Source organism: Rhinoraja longicauda, chromosome 4 (assembly GCF_053455715.1).
Source record: "Rhinoraja longicauda isolate Sanriku21f chromosome 4, sRhiLon1.1, whole genome shotgun sequence".
NCBI classification, from domain to species: Eukaryota; Metazoa; Chordata; class Chondrichthyes; order Rajiformes; family Arhynchobatidae; genus Rhinoraja; species Rhinoraja longicauda.
In genome coordinates, this window is record NC_135956.1 from 66,615,647 (window position 1) to 66,633,994 (window position 18,348).

The 18,348-nt window shown below is 57.8% G+C and overlaps 1 protein-coding gene across 1 annotated transcript in view; it reads right to left on the reverse strand.

Annotated features, from left to right (window-relative positions):
* Positions 1-18,348, reverse strand: part of sspo (SCO-spondin) — a 107,706-nt gene that overhangs the window by 87,090 nt on the left and 2,268 nt on the right. Inside the window, 12 exon segments of the mRNA XM_078398442.1 lie at positions 270-363; positions 365-450; positions 921-1,085; positions 5,470-5,616; positions 9,121-9,390; positions 10,580-10,721; positions 11,904-11,964; positions 12,880-13,000; positions 13,491-13,554; positions 13,814-13,967; positions 15,182-15,350; positions 17,924-18,157. Coding sequence (XP_078254568.1) covers positions 270-363; positions 365-450; positions 921-1,085; positions 5,470-5,616; positions 9,121-9,390; positions 10,580-10,721; positions 11,904-11,964; positions 12,880-13,000; positions 13,491-13,554; positions 13,814-13,967; positions 15,182-15,350; positions 17,924-18,157 — 1,707 coding nt within the window.

Here is an 18,348-nt window from a genome sequence, read left to right on the forward strand (position 1 = left end):
CAGGAGATTAGAAGGAATTTCTTTAGCCAGAGGGTGGTGAATCTATGGGATTCACTGCCACAGACAGCTGTGGAGGCCGAGTCAATGGATAATTTTAAGGCAGAGATTTAGATTCTTGATTAGTACAGGTGTTGAGAGTTATGTGGAGAAGGCAGTAGAATGGGGTTAGGGGGGAGAGACACTGTAGATCAGCCATGAATGAATGACGAAGTAGACATGATGGGCCGAGTGGCCTAATTCTGCTCCCATCATCTATGACATGAGCTCACCGGCAGTGTTGGGACAGAGCTGCCGGTTGCAGGACTGTGTGCTGAGCCAGGACCCCGGGCAGGATGCGCCGCCGTTCTTGGGCGGGGGGGCTAACACATTGCCGGTGACGTGTCCGCACCCCACCGCCACACGCAGCATCGCACACGGACCACACGCTCCAGCTCGACCAGCCGCCATCCACTGCCGGGACCAGATCACACGTTAGTGGCCCGCGACACGGGGAACACGCAAACCCAGGACCAGTGCACACGTTAGTGGCCCGCGACACGGGGAACACGCAAACCCAGGACCAGTGCACACGTTAGTGGCCCGCGACACGGGGAACACGCAAACCCAGGACCAGTGCACACGTTAGTGGCCCGCGACACGGGGAACACGCAAACCCAGGACCAGTGCACACATTATTGTCAGACAACATGGAGACCACTCATCCTGGGACATACTCGTGTCCCTCTAGCCAGATCCCCCCCACTACTCGGTTCCCCCCCATTACCCCCCCCCCCCCCGCTGCTCTCTTCCCCCCCCCTCCCATTTCCCCCATGGTATCTGGGCCAGTTACCCCCTACCCTTTGCCCTTGACCTGAGCAGCCCACCTCCCCACTGCCCCCAAACTGTGCAGCCCCCCGTAACGCCCCCCCCCCCCCCCGTACCTGGGCAGGCCTGCGTGAAGCAGCCGCGTGTGTCCCACAGGGGCAGGTTGCAGCCCCCGCCGCCCACCGCCGGCCTCAGCACTTCTCGCTGTCTGAACCTCAGCCCCAGGCTGCAGCTGTGGCTGCACCCACTCCACTCCGTCCACCCCGACACCAGGCAGCCCTCTGTGGGAGAAACACGGCTCAGACACAGACACACGGCACAGACACAGACACACCGACCAGACACAGACACACGGCTCAGACACAGACACGCGGCTCAGACACACGGCTCAGACACACGGCTCAGACACAGGGCTCAGACACACGGCTCAGACACAGGGCTCAGACACACGGCTCAGACACACGGCGCAGACACAGGGCTCAGACACACGGCTCAGACACACGGCTCAGACACACGGCGCAGACACACGGCTCAGACACACGGCGCAGACACAGGGCTCAGACACACGGCGCAGACACAGGGCTCAGACACACGGCTCAGACACACGGCTCAGACACACGGCGCAGACACAGGGCTCAGACACAGGGCTCAGACACAGGGCTCAGACACACGGCGCAGACACAGGGCTCAGACACACGGCTCAGACACACGGCGCAGACACAGGGCTCAGACACGGGGCTCAGACACACGGCTCAGACACAGGGCTCAGACACACGGCTCAGACACACGGTGCAGACACAGACACACCGACCAGACACAGACACACGGCGCAGACACAGACACACGGCTCAGACACAGGGCTCAGACACACGGCTCAGACACACGGCTCAGACACAGACACACGGCTCAGACACAGACACACCGACCAGACACAGACACACGGCTCAGACACAGACACACGGCCCAGACACAGGGCTCAGACACACGGCTCAGACACAGGGCTCAGACACACGGCTCAGACACACGGCTCAGACACAGACACACGGCTCAGACGTACGGCTCAGACACACGGCCCAGAAACACGGCTCAGACACAGACACACTGACCAGACACAGACACACCGACCAGACACAGACACATGGCTCAGACACAGACACACGGCCCAGACACAGGGCTCAGACACACGGCTCAGAAACAGACACACGGCCCAGACACAGACACACCGACCAGACATAGACACACTGACCAGACACAGACACACTGACCAGACACAGACACACGGCTCAGACACACGGCTCAGAAACAGACACACGGCCCAGACACAGACACACTGACCAGACACAGACACACGGCTCAGACACACGGCCCAGACACAGACACACCGACCAGACACAGACACACTGACCAGACACAGACACACGGCTCAGACACAGACACACGGCTCAGACACACGACTCAGACACACGGCTCAGACACAGACACATGGCACACCGACCAGACACAGCGACCAGACAGACACACCGACCAGACACAGACACAGCGACCAGACACAGACACACCGACCAGACACATGGCTCAGACACATGGCTCAGACGCAGACATACCGCTCAGACACAGACGCGGGGACTCAGACACGAGGGATAATTCGGAAGATGCAGATCCTTTCACTCCGAAGAGGGATAAAGATTCTGAGGGGAGATTGAGTTGCCCGTGGCTGACAAGGTGAGTCAAAGAGAGTGTAAAACTAAAAGAGAAGGCCTATAGCATTGCAAAGATTAGTGTGATGCCAGAGGATTAGTGTGATGCCAGAGGATTAGTGTGATGCCAGAGGATTAGTGTGATGCCAGAGGATTAGTGTGATGCCAGAGGATTAGTGTGATGCCAGAGGATTAGTGTGATGCCAGAGGATTAGTGTGATGCCAGAGGATTAGTGTGATGCCAGAGGATTAGTGTGATGCCAGAGGATTAGTGTGATGCCAGAGGATTAGTGGGATGCCAGAGGATTGGGAAGCTTTTCAGAAACAACAGATGGCAAAATGGGGAGAAAAGATGAAATCCAAAAGTAACTAGCCTATAATATAAAAGAAGATAGCAAGAGTTCCTTCAGTTATATAAAGAATAATAAAGAGGCAAAGGGTAGATGTTGGACCACTGGAGAATGATGCAGGAGAAGTGATAATGGGGAATAAAGAAATGGCAGAGGAGTTGAATAACCTTTTTGCATCAATCTTCTCGGTGGAAGACACCAGCAACGCCCCTGAAATTCAAGGGAGTCAGAGGGTGGAAGTTAGTGGAGTGGTAATCACTAAGGAGCAGGTGCTAGGAAAACGGATAGGTCTGCGGGTGGAAAAGACACCTGGGCCGGATGGACTGCATCCTAGGGATCTGAAGGAGGTGGCCTCAGAGATTGTGGAGGCATTAGTTGTGATATTTCAAGAATCACTAGAGTTGGGAGTGGTTCCTGAAGATTGGAAATTTGCAAATATCACCCCGCTGTACAAGAAGGGAGTAAAGCAGAAGAGTGTAAACGACAGGCCTGTCCGTCTGACTCTGGTGGTTGGTAAGACTTTAGAATCAATTATAAAGGATGAGCTTACGCAGTACTTAGAAGTTCACGATAAAATAGGCCAAAGCCTATTTAGAGATACAGCGCAGAAACAGGCCCTTCGGCCCACCAGGTCCGCGCCGCCCAGCGATCCCCGTACATTAACATTATCCTACACCCACTAGGGACAATTTTTACATTTGCCCAGCCAATTAACCTACAAAACCTGTACGTCTTTGGAGTGTGGGAGGAAACCGAAGATCTCGGAGAAAACCCACGCAGGTCACGGGGAGAACGTACAAACTCCTTACAGTGCAGCACCCGTAGTCAGGATCGAACCTGAGTCTCCGGCGCTGCATTCGCTGTAAGGCAGCAACTCTACCGCTGCGCTACCGTCCCGCTCTGATTGTCATGAAGCCAGTTCTGCGTTGTCTTGGCTGTGTGCTTAGGGTCGTTGTCCTGTTGGAAGGTGAACCTCCGCCCCAGTCTGAGGTCCAGAACGTTCTGGAGCAGGTTTTCATCAAGGATCTCTCTGTACTTTGCTCCGTTCATTTTTCCCTCGATCCTGACTAGTCTCCCAGTTCCTGCCGCTGCAAAATATCCCCACAGCATGATCCTACCACCACCATGCTTCACCATAGGTATGGTATTGGCCAGGTGATGAGCGGTGCCGCTTGGCATTCAGGCCGAAGAGTTCAATCTTGGTTTCATCAGACCAGAGAATCTTGTTTCTCATGATCTGAGAGTCCTTTAGGTGCCTTTTGGCAAACTCCAAGCGGGCTGTCATGTGCGTTTTCTGAGCAATGGCTTCCGTCTGGCCACTCTACCATAAAGGCCTGATTGGTGGAGTGCTGCAGATATAGTTGTCCTTCTGGAAGGTTCTCCCATCATCACATAACGCTGGAGCTCTGTCAGAGTGACCATCGGGTTCTTGGTCACCTCCCTGACCAAGGCCCTTCTCCCCCGATTGCTCAGTTTGGCTGGGCGGCCAGCTCTATGAAGAGTCCTGGTGGTTACAAAGTTCTTCCATTTAAGAATGATGGAGGCCACTGTGCTCTTCGGGACCTGCAATGCTGCAGAAATTATTTATACCCTTCCCCAGATCTGCGTCTCGACACAATCCTGTCTCGGAGGTCTACGGACAATTCTTCATATTCATGGCTTGGTTTTTGCTCTGACATGCACTGTCAACTGTGGGACCTTATATAGACAGGTGTGTGCCTTTCCAAATCATGTCCAATCAATTTAATTTACCACTGGTGGACTCCAATGAAGTTGTACAAACATCTCAAGGATAATCAATGGAAACAGGATGAACATAAGCTCAATTTTGAGTGTCATAGCAAAGGGTCTGAATACTTATGTAAATGTGATATTTCAGTTATTTATTTTTAAATACTTTGCAAAAATTTCGAAACACCTGTTTTGACTTTTTTATTATGGGGTATTGTGTGTAGATTGATGATTAAAAAAATGAATTTAATCCATTTTAAAATAAGGCTGTAACGTAGCAAAATGTGGAAAAAGTGAAGGGTCTGAATACTTTCTGAATGCACTGTAGATTTTTGATTAGTACGGGTGTCAGGGGTGAAGGGGGAAAGGCAGTTGAATGGGTCAGGAAGGGAGTGATAGATCAGCCAGGATTGATTGGCGGAGTAGACTTGATGGGCCGAATGGCCTAATTCTGTTCCTATCACTTCTGAACGTAAGAACCTGGGATCTCAGACATGGGGACTCAGACACGGACTCAGACATGCACATCAGCTCAGACAGACACGGACTCAGACATGCACATCAGCTCAGACAGACACGGACTCAGACATGCACACCAGCTCAGACAGACACGACTCAGACATGCACATCAGCTCAGACAGACACGGACTCAGACATGCACATCAGCTCAGACAGACATGGACTCAGACATGCACATCAGCTCAGACAGACACGGACTCAGACATGCACATCAGCTCAGACAGACACGGACTCAGACATGCACATCAGCTCAGACAGACACGGACTCAAAGTGAAGTTTCACACACAACCCTGGGGTCGCATGCACACGCACCTGCGCACACTCGCCCTCTCACGCTCTCTCTCTGAGGGGGGGGTGAGACACTCACCACAGTGCTGTTCGTCCGTGCTGTCCACACAGTCGGTGATCCCGTCACACACGCGCTCGGGGTCGATGCAGTTAAAGTGGTCGCATCGGAACTGGCCGTGAACACAGAGCACCCGGAGAAACGGGGGCAGCTCCCCCCAGTCCCCACCTGGAGCAAAGGTCACATCAGGGGGCGAAGGTCAAACAAGGGAGAGAGAGAGCGAAGGTATAGGTTAAATGTGGGAGGGAGGGAGGGAGAGGCAGGTAAGACGAGAGGTGGGGAGAGAGCAGGACGGGTGGGGAGGGTGGAGGGGGTTCCGCAGGGGGAGGGGTGGGAAATAGAGGGGGGGGGGGAGGAGAGGTGGAGGGGCAGCAGTGGGGAGGGGTGGAGGGCGAAGGTGAGGGGGCAATCCTTGCGGCACTCATCTTGTGATCTCTCGGGGTGGTCTCTACACCACCACTGAGAGGTGGGGAGGGGGGCCAGGTAAGGAGGGGTGAGGAGTGACGGAGGGAGGAGAGGTGGGTGGGGGTCACCATGCTGACACGAAGGGGAGGGTCCGGCCCGGGGAGGGGGGTGTGAGAAGGAGAGAGAGAGGGAAATGGAGGGGGTGGGGGTGGGAGGGTGACGGTGGGGGGATGGTGAGGAAGAGGGGGTGAGGGTGGGATGGTGAGGGTGGGGATGGGAATGGTGAGGCTGGGGGTTGGGGTGGGAGGGTGAGGAGGGGGTGGGGGTGGGTGAGGGTGAGGCTTGGTGTGGGGATGGTGAGGGAGGAGGTTGGGTGAGGAGGGTGGGGGTGGGTGAGGATGAGGGAGGGGTGGGGTGGGGGTAGGGAGGTTGGAGGGAGGGCTTGGGTGGGATGGTGAGGAGGGGATGGAGGTGGGGAGGGTGAGGGTGGGGGGTGGGGAGGGTGAGGGAGGGTTTGAGGTGGGATGGTGAGGGAGGGGGTGGGGGTGGGGTAGGGAGGGTGGGGGGTGGGGTGAGGTGAGGGAGGGCTTGTGGTGAGGATGGTGAGGGAGGGGTGGGGTGGGGAGGGTGAGGGTGGGGGGTGGGTGAGGTTTGAGGTGGGGATGGTGAGAGAGGGGGCGGTCGGGGTATGGAGGGAGGGAGTCTGGGGTAGGAGGAGTAGAGCGGGTTAGGTGAGGTGAGGGAGGGGGTGGGGTAGGAGGGAGGGGTGAGAGGGTGAGGGTGGGGGTCAGGGTAGGGAGGGAGGGAGTGGGCGAGTAGGCTGAGGATGAGGAGTGGCTGGGGACTCACCCGTGCTCAGTCGTGGTCTCCTATGCCGGCACCAGGTGATGGGGAGGGTCCTGTGGGGGGAGGAGAGGGCTGGGGAGGAGGACGGGCCGGGTGAGCCGTGAGCCGGGGAGCCGTGTCGGTCGTTACCGCCGGTGGGGAAGAAACTTCCGTCCGTGGGGAGACTGTTCCTGGAAACGATACAGAGAAAGATCCCGATAGTCAGAGTGTGTCGGCAACAGGCGGATGTGGTTCCAGGCATTGAGGGGTGAGGGGTGCATGGGGCAGGAGCAGGGGAGGGGCAGGAACAGGGGGAGGGGCAGGAGCAGGGGAGGGGCAGGAGCAGGGGGAGGGGCAGGAGCAGGGGGAGGGGCAGGAGCAGGGGGAGGGGCAGGAGCAGGGGGAGGGGCAGGAGCAGGGGGAGGGGCAGGAGCAGGGGGAGGGGCAGGAGCAGGGGGAGGGGCAGGGAAGGTCATGTTGCAGTTATACAAGACGTTGGTGAGGCCGCATTTACAGTACTGTGTTTGGTTCTGGGCACCATGTTGAAGCAAAGATGTTGTCAAAACGGAAAGGGGGGCCAGAGAAGATTTACGAGGATGTTGCCAGGACTCGAGGGTCTGAGCTTCTTTATTCTTTGGAGCGCAGGAGGCTGAGGGGTAATCTGATAGAGGTGTACAAAACTATGGAAGAATAGATGGGGTGGATGCACAGTCTTTTGCCCATTGTAGGGGAATCGAGACCAGAGGACATTGGTTTAAGGTGAAGGGGAAAAATCTAATAGGAACCTGAGGGGCAACTTTTTCACACAAAGGGTGGTGGATGTATGGAACGAGCTACTGGAGGAGGTATAAGAAGATAACTGCAGATGCTGGTACAATCGAAGGTATTTATTCACAAAATGCTGGAGTAACTCAGCAGGTCAGGCAGCATCTCGGAGAGAAGGAATGGGTGACGTTTCGGTCGAGACCCTTCTTCAGACTGATGTCAGGGGGGCGGGACAAAGGAAGGATAGAGGTGGAGACAGGAAGATAGAGGGAGATCTGGGAAGGGGGAGGGGACGGGAGGGACAGAGGAACTATCTGGAGGAGGTAGTTGAGGCTGGGACTAATGCACTATTTCAGAAACATTTAGACAGGCAGATGGATAGGACAGTTTAGAGGGATATGGCCAAATGCAGACAGGGAGTCAAGGGTTATGGGGAGAAGGCAGAGAATGCGGTTAGGAGGGAGAAATGGATCAACCATGATTGAATGGCGGAGTAGACTTGATGGCCGAATGGCCTGATTCTGGTCCTATCACATGACCTGATGAGGTGGGACTGGTGTAGATGGGGCATGTGGTCAATGCGGGCACGATGGGCCGGAGGGCCTGTTTCCACGCTGTATCACTCCATTACTCTATCACCCCTCATTCTCCAACGCTGCAAGGAATAAAGTCTCAACTGGCACGGACCTCGACTTGCAGATCAGGCTTTCTGGTGCATCTGCAGTTTGAAGCTGGTAATTGTTGGTGTGCTGGGAGACGTGGGACTGCTGGACATGGGTACAGGGAGCAGGGTCAGTGAGGCAGAGAGTGCAGCCATTGTGGCCTTGCTACGAGTCTAGCTGTGCCTGCCCTGGGGGTGGGAGCAGGTGCAGGGTAGGGGGGCGATGGACCATGGTGGCCAGATTGACCCTGAGCTTTAGTTTAGTTTAGAGATACAGGGCGGTAACAGGCCATTCGGCCCAGCGCCGACCAGCTTGCCCCACATATTAACACTATCCTATGTAGGAAAAAGAACTGCAGATGCTGGTTTAAATCGAAGGTGCACACAAAATGCTGGAGTAACTCAGCGGGTCAGGCTGCATCTCAGGAGAGAAGAATAGGTGACGTTTCGGGTCGAGACCCTTCTTCAGTTCTTCAGTTCAGTCTGAAGAAGGGTCTCGGCCCGAAACGTCACCCATTCCTTCGCTCCTGAGATGCTGCCTGACCCGCTGAGTTACTCCAGCATTTTGTGGTTAACACTATCCTACACACACGAGGGACGATTTTTACATTTACCAAGCCAATTAACCTACATAGCTGTACACTTTTGGAGTGTGGGAGGAAATCGAAGATCTCGGAGAAAACCCACACAGGTCGCAGGGGGAACGTACAAACTCCGTACAGACAGCACCCGTAGTCAGGATTGAACCCGGGTCTCCGGTGCTGCATTCACAGTAAGGCAGCAACTCTACCGTTGCGCCACTTGCCACCGAGCTGGGGGGGGGGGGGGGGGGGGGGGAGTTGGGGGGAGGGAGGTGACCAGTGAGAGTGGTAGGGCTGGAAAGACCACCTTGTTACGGTGAGACTGCAGAGGCCTGATGGGCCGAGTGGCCTGTCCCTGCTTCCGGTTGGGACAGACGCGATGGTCAGGGAGGGGTAGGGAACGTTCCGGTAGCCTGCTCCCGCCCGCACACTCACCACATCCATCCTCGTCAGATGCGTCTCGACACTCGGCTCGCTTGTTACACAGGGCGGACCCACCGACACACTCCCCGCTCCCACACTGGAACTCTCCCCGCACACAGCCTCTGGGTGCGAGGGGGCCCGGGGGCAGGGGTCGCCGGCCTGACCTCTGACCCGGGCCCTCCGTTGACCCTCCGTCCTGGGGGGCTGGCGTGGCACTGGTCCCAACGCTGCCCGTAGGCTGACCCATCGGCCCCAACGCATGCTCCAGGGAGGGGAGCTGGGCTGGGGGAGAAACAGCATCATTACCATGGGGTGGGGGGAGCGGGGGGGGGGGGGGGGGCAGGGGAGGGGCGAGAGGGAGGGGAGCTGGGCTGGGGGACAAATAGGCAGCATTACCAGAGGCACAGGGACAGTGGTGGCAGGGGGAGGGAGAGGGAAGGTTCAGGTGGGGGGTGGGGGTGGGGTGACCGGGATTGTTTGGGCCATGTTGGTGGATGCTGTGGACAGTGAGGGGAGTGGGCCGGGTCAGGCCTGGGTCGGTGGATGGTGTGGGGTTCAGCCCAGGTCAGTGAAGAGGGGTTTGTGACAGGCCTGGCCTGGGTCAGTGAGGTCGATGAGGGGAATGGGCTGGGTCTGTTTAAGAATAAGGGGTAGGCCATTTGGAACGGAGATGAGGAAAAACTTTTTCAGTCAGAGAGTTGTGAATCTGTGGAATTCTCTGCCTCAGAAGGCAGTGGAGGCCAATTCTCTGAATGCATTCAAGAGAGAGCTAGAGAGAGCTCTTAAGGATAGCGGAGTCAGGGGGTATGGGGAGAAGGCAGGAACGGGGGTACTGATTGAGAATGATCAGCCATGATCACATTGAATGGCGGTGCTGGCTCGAAGGGCCGAATGGCCTCCTCCTGCCCCTATTGTCTATGGGTGGATGGTGAGGTGGGTCTGGTCTGGGTGGGGTCTGGTCCGGGTGGGTCAGGTCCGGGTGGGTGGACGGTGAGGTGGGGTCTGGCCTGGGTGGGTTTGGCCTGGGTGAGTCTGGCCCGGGTTGGTGGTCGGTGAGGTGGGGTCTGGTCCGGGTGGGTGGGCGGTGAGGTGGAGACTGGCCCGGGTTGGTGGTCGGTGAGGTAGGGTCTGACCTGGGTGGGTCTGGCCTGGGTGAGTCTGGTTTGGATGGGTGGACGGTGAGGTGGACGGTGAGGTGGGGACTGGTCCGGGTGGGTGGACGGTGAGGTGGGATCTGGCCTGGGTGGGACTGGCCCGGGTGGGTCTGGCCCGGGTGGAGTGGACGGTGAGATGGGTCTGGTCCGGGTGGGACTGCCTGGGTGGGTCTGGCCCGGGTGAGTCTGGCCCGGGTGGGTCTGGCCCGGGTGGGTGGACGGTGAGGTGGGGACTGGCCCAGGTGGGACGGGCCCGGGTGGGACTTGTCCGGGTGGGGACTGGCCTGGGTGGGTCTGGCCCGGGTAGGTGGACTCACTCCAAGGACAGCCGAGGATCTCAGTCCGCAGGAAGATGCCGTGGGAATGGCGGAGGGGAATGATGCGCAGGTAACGAGCAAAGATCAGCTGCTGTAGGTCTCGCCGCACCGGCGTGTTGGCATCAGAGTTGGCCCGCAGTACCTGCAGGCGCGGGGATGGCAGACGGTCAAAGTGAAGCCTAGAAACAGGGCGGGCTGCTCCTTCCTACACAGTCCACTACACTGCGAATCTCCTCAGGTAGGGTACGCCTGCTGTGAACAAGCATTCCTCCCCTCTCCCACAGGTCTGTGAGACCCTCCCTCACTCGTTCCTCCTGCTCTCCAGTTACGTACCTTTCCAGTTCCCTCGCCCCCCTCTCCCTGATTCTCAGTTCGTGGAAGGGTCCCGAACCAAAACGTCGCCCATTCCTTCTCTCCAGAGATGCTGCTTGTCCCGCTGAGTTACTCCAGCACTTTGTGTCTATCCTCAGTGTAAACCAGTATCTGCAGTTCCTTCCGACACAGGCCAGCAGCGTCTCTGATCCCCAGTCACCCCCACCCCCCCATTGCCCCCTCCTCTTTCACCACCCTCGTCCACGCCACTGACCCTCACGCTGACTGCAGAGCAGGAAGTGACCAACGGAAACCTGGACCCGATCATTCGGCCCCTCCGGCCTTGCCCGCCACTCACTCAGGCCATGGCTGACCAGTGTCCACTCTCTCTCTCTCTCTCTCTCTCTCTCTCTCACCCTCCGACATCCCCCTGACCCCGTGGTCAGGTCGGCCTCTGGGCCTGCGGGGAGATTGCCCGAGGATCAACCTTCCCCGCTCACCCCTCACCCCCCACATCGTGACAGGTGACCCCCCTCCCCTCACCTCACCGTGGCCGCAGGGTCCAGTAACCACACAGCACCCACCCTGACAACCCCCTTGTAGCTCAACAAACCCACAGACCACACACTGCACCCCCCCCCCCCCCACTGACTCCCCCAGCCACCCTGCCCCACCCTGACAGCCCTCTTGTACCTCAACAAACCCACAGGCCACACTGCACCCCCTGCACCCACCCTGATAACCCCCCTTGTACCTGAACCTGCCTGCAGACCGTCCTCGACCCCCCCTTCCCTTGCCCACTGCCCTCCCCACTCCCCCAACAACCGCTACCCCCACTCTCCCACCCACTGCCCCAGCCCCACCCACTCTGTAACCCCCTGCCCTGTAACCCCTGCCCCGTAACCCCTGCCCTGTAACCCCTGCCCCGTAAACCCAGCCCTGTAACCCCAGCCAGTAACCCTGCCCCATGACCCCTGCCCTGTAACCCCTGCCCCGTAACCCCTGCCGCTACCTGTGGGGGCCGTGCCCAGTCGGTGGAGCCGGTGTAGTTGGCAAAGTGGGTGCCGTCGTAGCTGGAGGCGAGGCGGTAGTGGGTGATGAAACCCCACGCCCTCGAGCCCCCCTGAGTGATCACCCCTGACACAAACGTGGGCACCAGCAGGTCCACCTGCAGGTAGGGGGCAGTGTCTCCGTCCACTGGACTCCAGCCGGCTCCAGGTTCAAGCTATATATTTTTTTATTCATCAAAAATATATATTCAAATATTAAAATAATATATCCAGTACAATAAAACCAAAACAGACCCACCACCACAGTACAAGACAAACAATGAACCACTATACAACTATCTTACACTCCTTGTCCAGGATACATCCAACCCCCCCGTGGTGCCCAGCATTCCCGGAAATCCCCCAGGGTGCCCTTGGACAGCGCGTAGTCCCTCTCCAACACCACCCGGGCGCGGACGTAACTCCGGAAAAGGGGCAGGCAGCCGGCTCGGGCAGTGCCCTCTTCCGCCTGGTGCCTTGACCCACAGATGGCCAGCTTGGCCAGGCCCAGGAGCAACCCAACCAGGACATCCTCGGCCTTCCCCTCTCCCCTACACACAGGGTGTCCAAAGATGAGGATGGTGGGTGAGAAATGCAGCCAGTAGGCAAGGAGCAGCCCCTTTAGTCATGTTCAAGCTATCAGTGGGATGGCCACAACACACCATGACCCCCACACCTCCCCTCCTCCACCCCTCCCCTCCTTCAAACCCTCCCGGCCCCCACTCCACACCCTCTCCCTTCCCCCCACTGTGGGACTCCAGCCCGGCTCCAGGTTCAAGCTGTGGGTGGGGGCGGGAGGAGGGCGGTCAGTGGGGTGGCCAGAACACAACTTGACCCCCACCTCTCCCGCTACCCTCCCCCACATCCCTCCCCCCCTCCCCCACACCCCGCCCCACCTCCCCCCTTCCCCTCCCCTCCCCGGGGTTGGAGGTGCCTCACATGTTGGGGATGATGTTGAGCCTCCCTGCGTCGGGGGGGTTGCTCTCTCGGAACGAGGAGGCGCTGAGCTGCTGGTAGCGGATCCGCCCATCCTCCAGCCCCAGCGGCTGGTCACACCGTCCTGGGGGCAAAGGTCAGGGGTCAGCACGGGCAGAGGTTAGCAGGGGCAGGGGTCAGCGCGGGGCAGGGGTCAGCGCGGGGCAGGGGTCAGCGCAGGGCAGGGGTCAGCACGGGCACAGGTCAGCCTGGGGCAGGGGTGGCAGGGCGGGACAGAGGTCAGGGCGGGGCAGGGGTCAGGGCGGGGCAGGGGTCAGCGCGTGGCAGAGGTCAGCGCGGTTGGCAGGGGTCAGGGTGGGGCAAGGATCAGCGTGAGGGTCAGTGGCACAGATGAGGGAGGTGAAAGAGAGGGGCAAAGGGTGTGTGGGAGGACGGGGAGGAGGGATGACTGAAGGTAGGGTGGATGTAGGATGAAGATGGAGGGAGGGAGGGAGCGGAGAGAGCGGGAGAGAGAGAGAGAACAGAGAGAATAGCAGGGAGGGTGGGGGGGATGGATGCCGCCCTGCGGGGTGGGGGAGCAGTGGGAGGAGGGGTGGGAGGGGGGGGCTCAGTACCTGGGGGCTGGGGTCGGGAAATTAGTCCAGACGACGTGTTGGTTCCCTCGGTGACAGACGCCGGCTGTGGGGGAGGAGGACAAGAGTGAGACACTTGCTGGACCCCACCCCCCAACCCTCAACCCACCCTCACCCCACCTCGACCCCTCACCCCACCTCGACCCCTCAAACCCCTCACCCCAGCATCCCTCCCCATCACCCCCCTAGGTCTGACCCTTGACCCCACCCCCCCCAGCCGCAGCCCCTCTTACCCCCTCCCCCCTCCCTCCTCACCACCTCCTGTACCCCCTCACCTACAATCACACTGTCCCACCCAGACCCACCTGTAGGGGAGTCACTGGGGTCATCTGCTCCTGATGTGTCTCCGTAACCTCTGGACCCTGGTGAAAGGGAGTGACCCCGGCGGACAGTCCAATGATCGCCCAGCGGTCAGCGGCCGTAATGGGCGGAGTGCCAGGTTCCACGCTCCCCGTGGCACTGGGGAGTGAGTGTAAGGCAGGGAGGAACAGAGCGTGGGTTAGAGCGGGAAACAGTCATAACACCCACCACCCTTTGTGTCAAAAAGTTGCCCCTCAGCTTCCCATTAAATCTTTCTCCCCCTCACAAACCTATATCCTCTGGTTCTCGTTTCTCCTACTCTGGGCAAAGATTCTGTGCATCAACCCGATCTACTCCTGTCATGGTTTTGACATGGGTCAGAGAGAAGCGTTGTCTGGTCAGTGAGGGACAGTGGGCTTTGACTGACATATGTGTCAACGTTACCCGTGTGTGTCAGCGTTACCCGTGTGTCAGTGTTCCCGTGTGTGTCAGTGTTCCCGTGTGTGTCAGCGTTACCCGTGTGTGTCAGTGTTCCCGTGTGTGTCAGTGTTCCCGTGTGTGTCAGTGTTCCCGTGTGTGTCAGTGTTCCCGTGTGTGTCAGTGTTCCCGTGTGTGTCAGTGTTCCCGTGTGTGTCAGCGTTACCCGTGTGTGTCAGCGTTACCCGTGTGTGTCAGCGTTACCCGTGTGTCAGCATTACCGTGTGTCAGCGTTACCGTGTGTCAGCGTTACCGTGCGTCAGCGTTACCGTGTGTCAGCGTTACCCGTGTGTGTCAGCGTTACCCGTGTGTGTCAGTGTTACCCGTGTGTGTCAGTGTTACCCGTGTGTGTCAGTGTTACCCGTGTGTGTCAGTGTTACCCGTGTGTGTCAGTGTTACCCGTGTGTGTCAGCGTTACCCGTGTGTGTCAGCGTTACCCGTGTGTGTCAGCGTTACCCGTGTGTGGCAGCGTTACCCGTGTGTGGCAGCGTTACCCGTGTGTCAGCGTTACCCGTGTGTGTCAGCGTTACCCGTGTGTGTCAGCGTTACCCGTGTGTGTCAGCGTTACCCGTGTGTGTCAGCGTTACCCGTGTGTGGCAGCGTTACCCGTGTGTGTCAGCGTTACTCGTGTGTGTCAGCGTTACCCGTGTGTGGCAGCGTTACCCGTGTGTCACCGTTACTCGTGTGTGTCAGCGTTACCCGTGTGTCAGCGTTACCCGAGTGTGTCAGCATTACCCGTGTGTCAGCGTTACCCGTGTGTCACCGTTACTCGTGTGTGTCAGCGTTACCCGTGTGTCACCGTTACCCGTGTGTGTCAGCGTTACCCGTGTGTGTCAGCGTTACCCGTGTGTGGCAGCGTTACCCGTGTGTCAGCGTTACCCGTGTGTCAGCGTTACCTGGTTGTTTTTGCCGTTGAGATGCCACATCCATGCTCGTCGCTGCCGTCGCTACAGTCTGACTGCCCGTCACACCGGCGGGAGGCTGGCACACACGTCCCCCTCGCTCTGCACTGGAACTCTCCCGGGACACAGCCCCCTGCAACCGGCACCGCCGGGGACACCACGCCTGCCGGGACAACACCGACACTGGTCACACAGCAACGGACATCCACCCCACACTCACACACTGTACACACACTGATCACACACTGTACACACACTGATCACACTCACACACACACACACTGATCACACTCACCCACACACTGATCACACTGTACACACACTGATCACACACACACACACACTGATCACACTCACCCACACACACTGTACACCCACTGATCACACTCACCCTCACACACTGATCACACTCACACACACACTGTACACCCACTGATCACACTGATCACACACACTGACCACGCACTGTACACCCACTGATCACACTGATCACACTCACCCACACACACTGATCACACTCACACGCACACAGATCACACTCACAAACACACACACTGATCACACTCACACACACACACTGATCACACTCACACACTGATCACACTCACACACACACACACTGTACACCCATTGATCACACTCACACACATCGCAGTCAGCTGCCTGCCCCTTTTCCCGGGCCTACGTCCGTGCTCGCATGACCCTGGAGAGGGAACACGCGGTGTCCACGGGAACTCTGGAGGCCTTCCGTGAACGCTGGTCGCCGCGGGGGTCGTGTGTATTAATGATGAAGTTGATGATGTTGTCATTTGATGACTATTGGTTTGTAAACTGCCAATATAGGCAGTCTTTGATCGTGATACTAGGTACTGGATGTTTGTTTGCTTGAATAAAAGTATGTTGTATATTTAAAAAAATTAAAATAAATAAAAAATTAAAAAACACTCATTGATCACGCTCACTGATCACACTCACACCCACACCCACTGATCACACTCACACACCCACACTCACATATACTGCACACCCACTGATCACACACATAATAATTATTCACAAAGTGCTGGAGTAACTCAGCAGGTCAGGCAGCGTCTCAGGAGAGAAGGAATGGGTGACGTTTCGGGCCTTCTTCACCCGAAGGGTCTCGACCTGAAACGTCACCCATTCCCTCTCTCCTGAGATGCTGCCTGACCTGCTGAGTTACTCCAGCACTTTGTGAATAAATACCTTCGATTTGTACCAGCATCTGCAGTTATTTCCTTACACACTTAATAATGCTCACATACACACTCACTCACACTCGCTCACACACACTACACATGCACTGATCACACTGCACGTGCACTGCACATTCACCGCACACTGCACATACACACACTCACTCACACTCACTCACTCACAGTTTAACGAGATTCACCGTCTACCCCAGATCTCTCCCAGGTCATCGGGAGAAGCAAGAAATGAGACTGCAGGGACGGTGAAATCGTTGCATCTTCTCGAGCCAAGGGTGAGGTCCCGAAGGACTGGAGAATGGCCAAAGCAGTTTCTCTATTTAGTCAGTGACGTAGAGAGAACCCAGGGAATTGTAGGCCATTGAGCCTCACCTCTGTGGTATGGAAACTATTGGAGAGAATTCTTCAGGATAGGACTTCCATTTGGAAGAGAATGTGTTAATCAAGGACATGGCTTTGTACACGGCAGGTTGTGTCCGACTGACTTGATGGAGATCTTTGAGGGGGTGATGGAGGCGATCGACGAGGGGAGGGTGTGGTCCATGAGGATTTTATTAAGGCTTTTGCTAAAGTCCCCCATGGTAGGCTGATCCAGAAGATTAAGATGCACAGGATTAACAGTGACCTGGTCGTATGGATTCAGAACTGGTTTACCGATAGAAGAACAAATGGGAACAGGTGTGGGTGAGAGGAGGGGGAGGGAGATGTGAGTGAGTGGAGGGGGAAAGATGTGGGTGAGGAGGGGAGAGGAGGGGTAGGGAGATGTAGGTGAGTGGAGGGGGAGGGAGATGTGGGTGTGAGGAGGGGGAGGGAGATGTGGGTGAGAGGAGGGGGAGGGAGATGTGGGTGAGAGGAGGGGGAAAGATGTGGGTGAGGAGGGGGAGGGAGATGTGGGTGAGAGGAGGGGGAAAGATGTGGGTGAGTAGGGGGAGGGAGATGTGGGTGAGAGGAGGGGGAAGATGTGGGTGAGAGGAGGGGGAAGATGTGGGTGAGGAGGGGGAGGGGGATGTTGGTGAGGAGGGGGAGGGAGATGTGGGTGAGGAGGGGGAGGGGGATGTTGGTGGGGAGGGGGAGGGAGATGTGGGTGAGGAGGGGGAGGGAGATGTGAGTGAGGAGGGGGAAAGAGAGATGTGGGGAGATGTGGGTGAGAGGAGGGGAGGGAGATGTGGGTGAGAGGAGGGAGAGGGAGATGTGGGGAGGGGGAGGGAGATGTGGGGAGATGTGGGTGAGAGGAGGGAGAGGGAGATGTGGGTGAGTGGAGGGGGAGGGAGATGTGGGTGAGAGGAGGGGGAGGGAGATGTGGGTGAGAGGAGGGGGAGGGAGATGTGGGTGAGGAGGGGAGGGAGATGTGAGGAGATGTGGGTGAGAGGAGGGGAGGGAGATGTGGGTGAGTGGAGGGGGAGGGGAGGGACAGATGATGAGGGAGGGCTGGCCACACGCAGGGGGTATCTGTCAGATGCTGCCCCCTGCCCCGTGACCCTGTCCCTGTCCCCCTGGGCATTACCGCAGTGCAGCTCGTCTGAGGCATCTCCACAGTCATCAACGCCATCACACAGCTGCCCTCCGGCCCCGGCCGTAATACACTGACCGTTGCGGCAGTGGAACTGCCCGCTCCGGCACCCCACTGGGGGGGGAGTGGGGGGTGACACTCGCCCTGGCACTGCCCGCGTAACCCCCTCCACCTCCGGGAAAATGGACAGGGTCGGGAATGTGGAGGGATGCGTGGGTTCCTCAGCACCTGGAAAACGTAGAACATGGGAACAGTGCAGCACGGGAACAGGCTCGTCAGCCCACAGTGCCTGTGCCCAACATGATCCGTACAACACCAAATACATAGGTACACCAGAGGCTGGGGAATGATCTGCTGGACGTACAACACATGAGGTGTAGGTAAGGTTTGGGGTGGGGGGGGGGGGGGGGGGGGGTGGG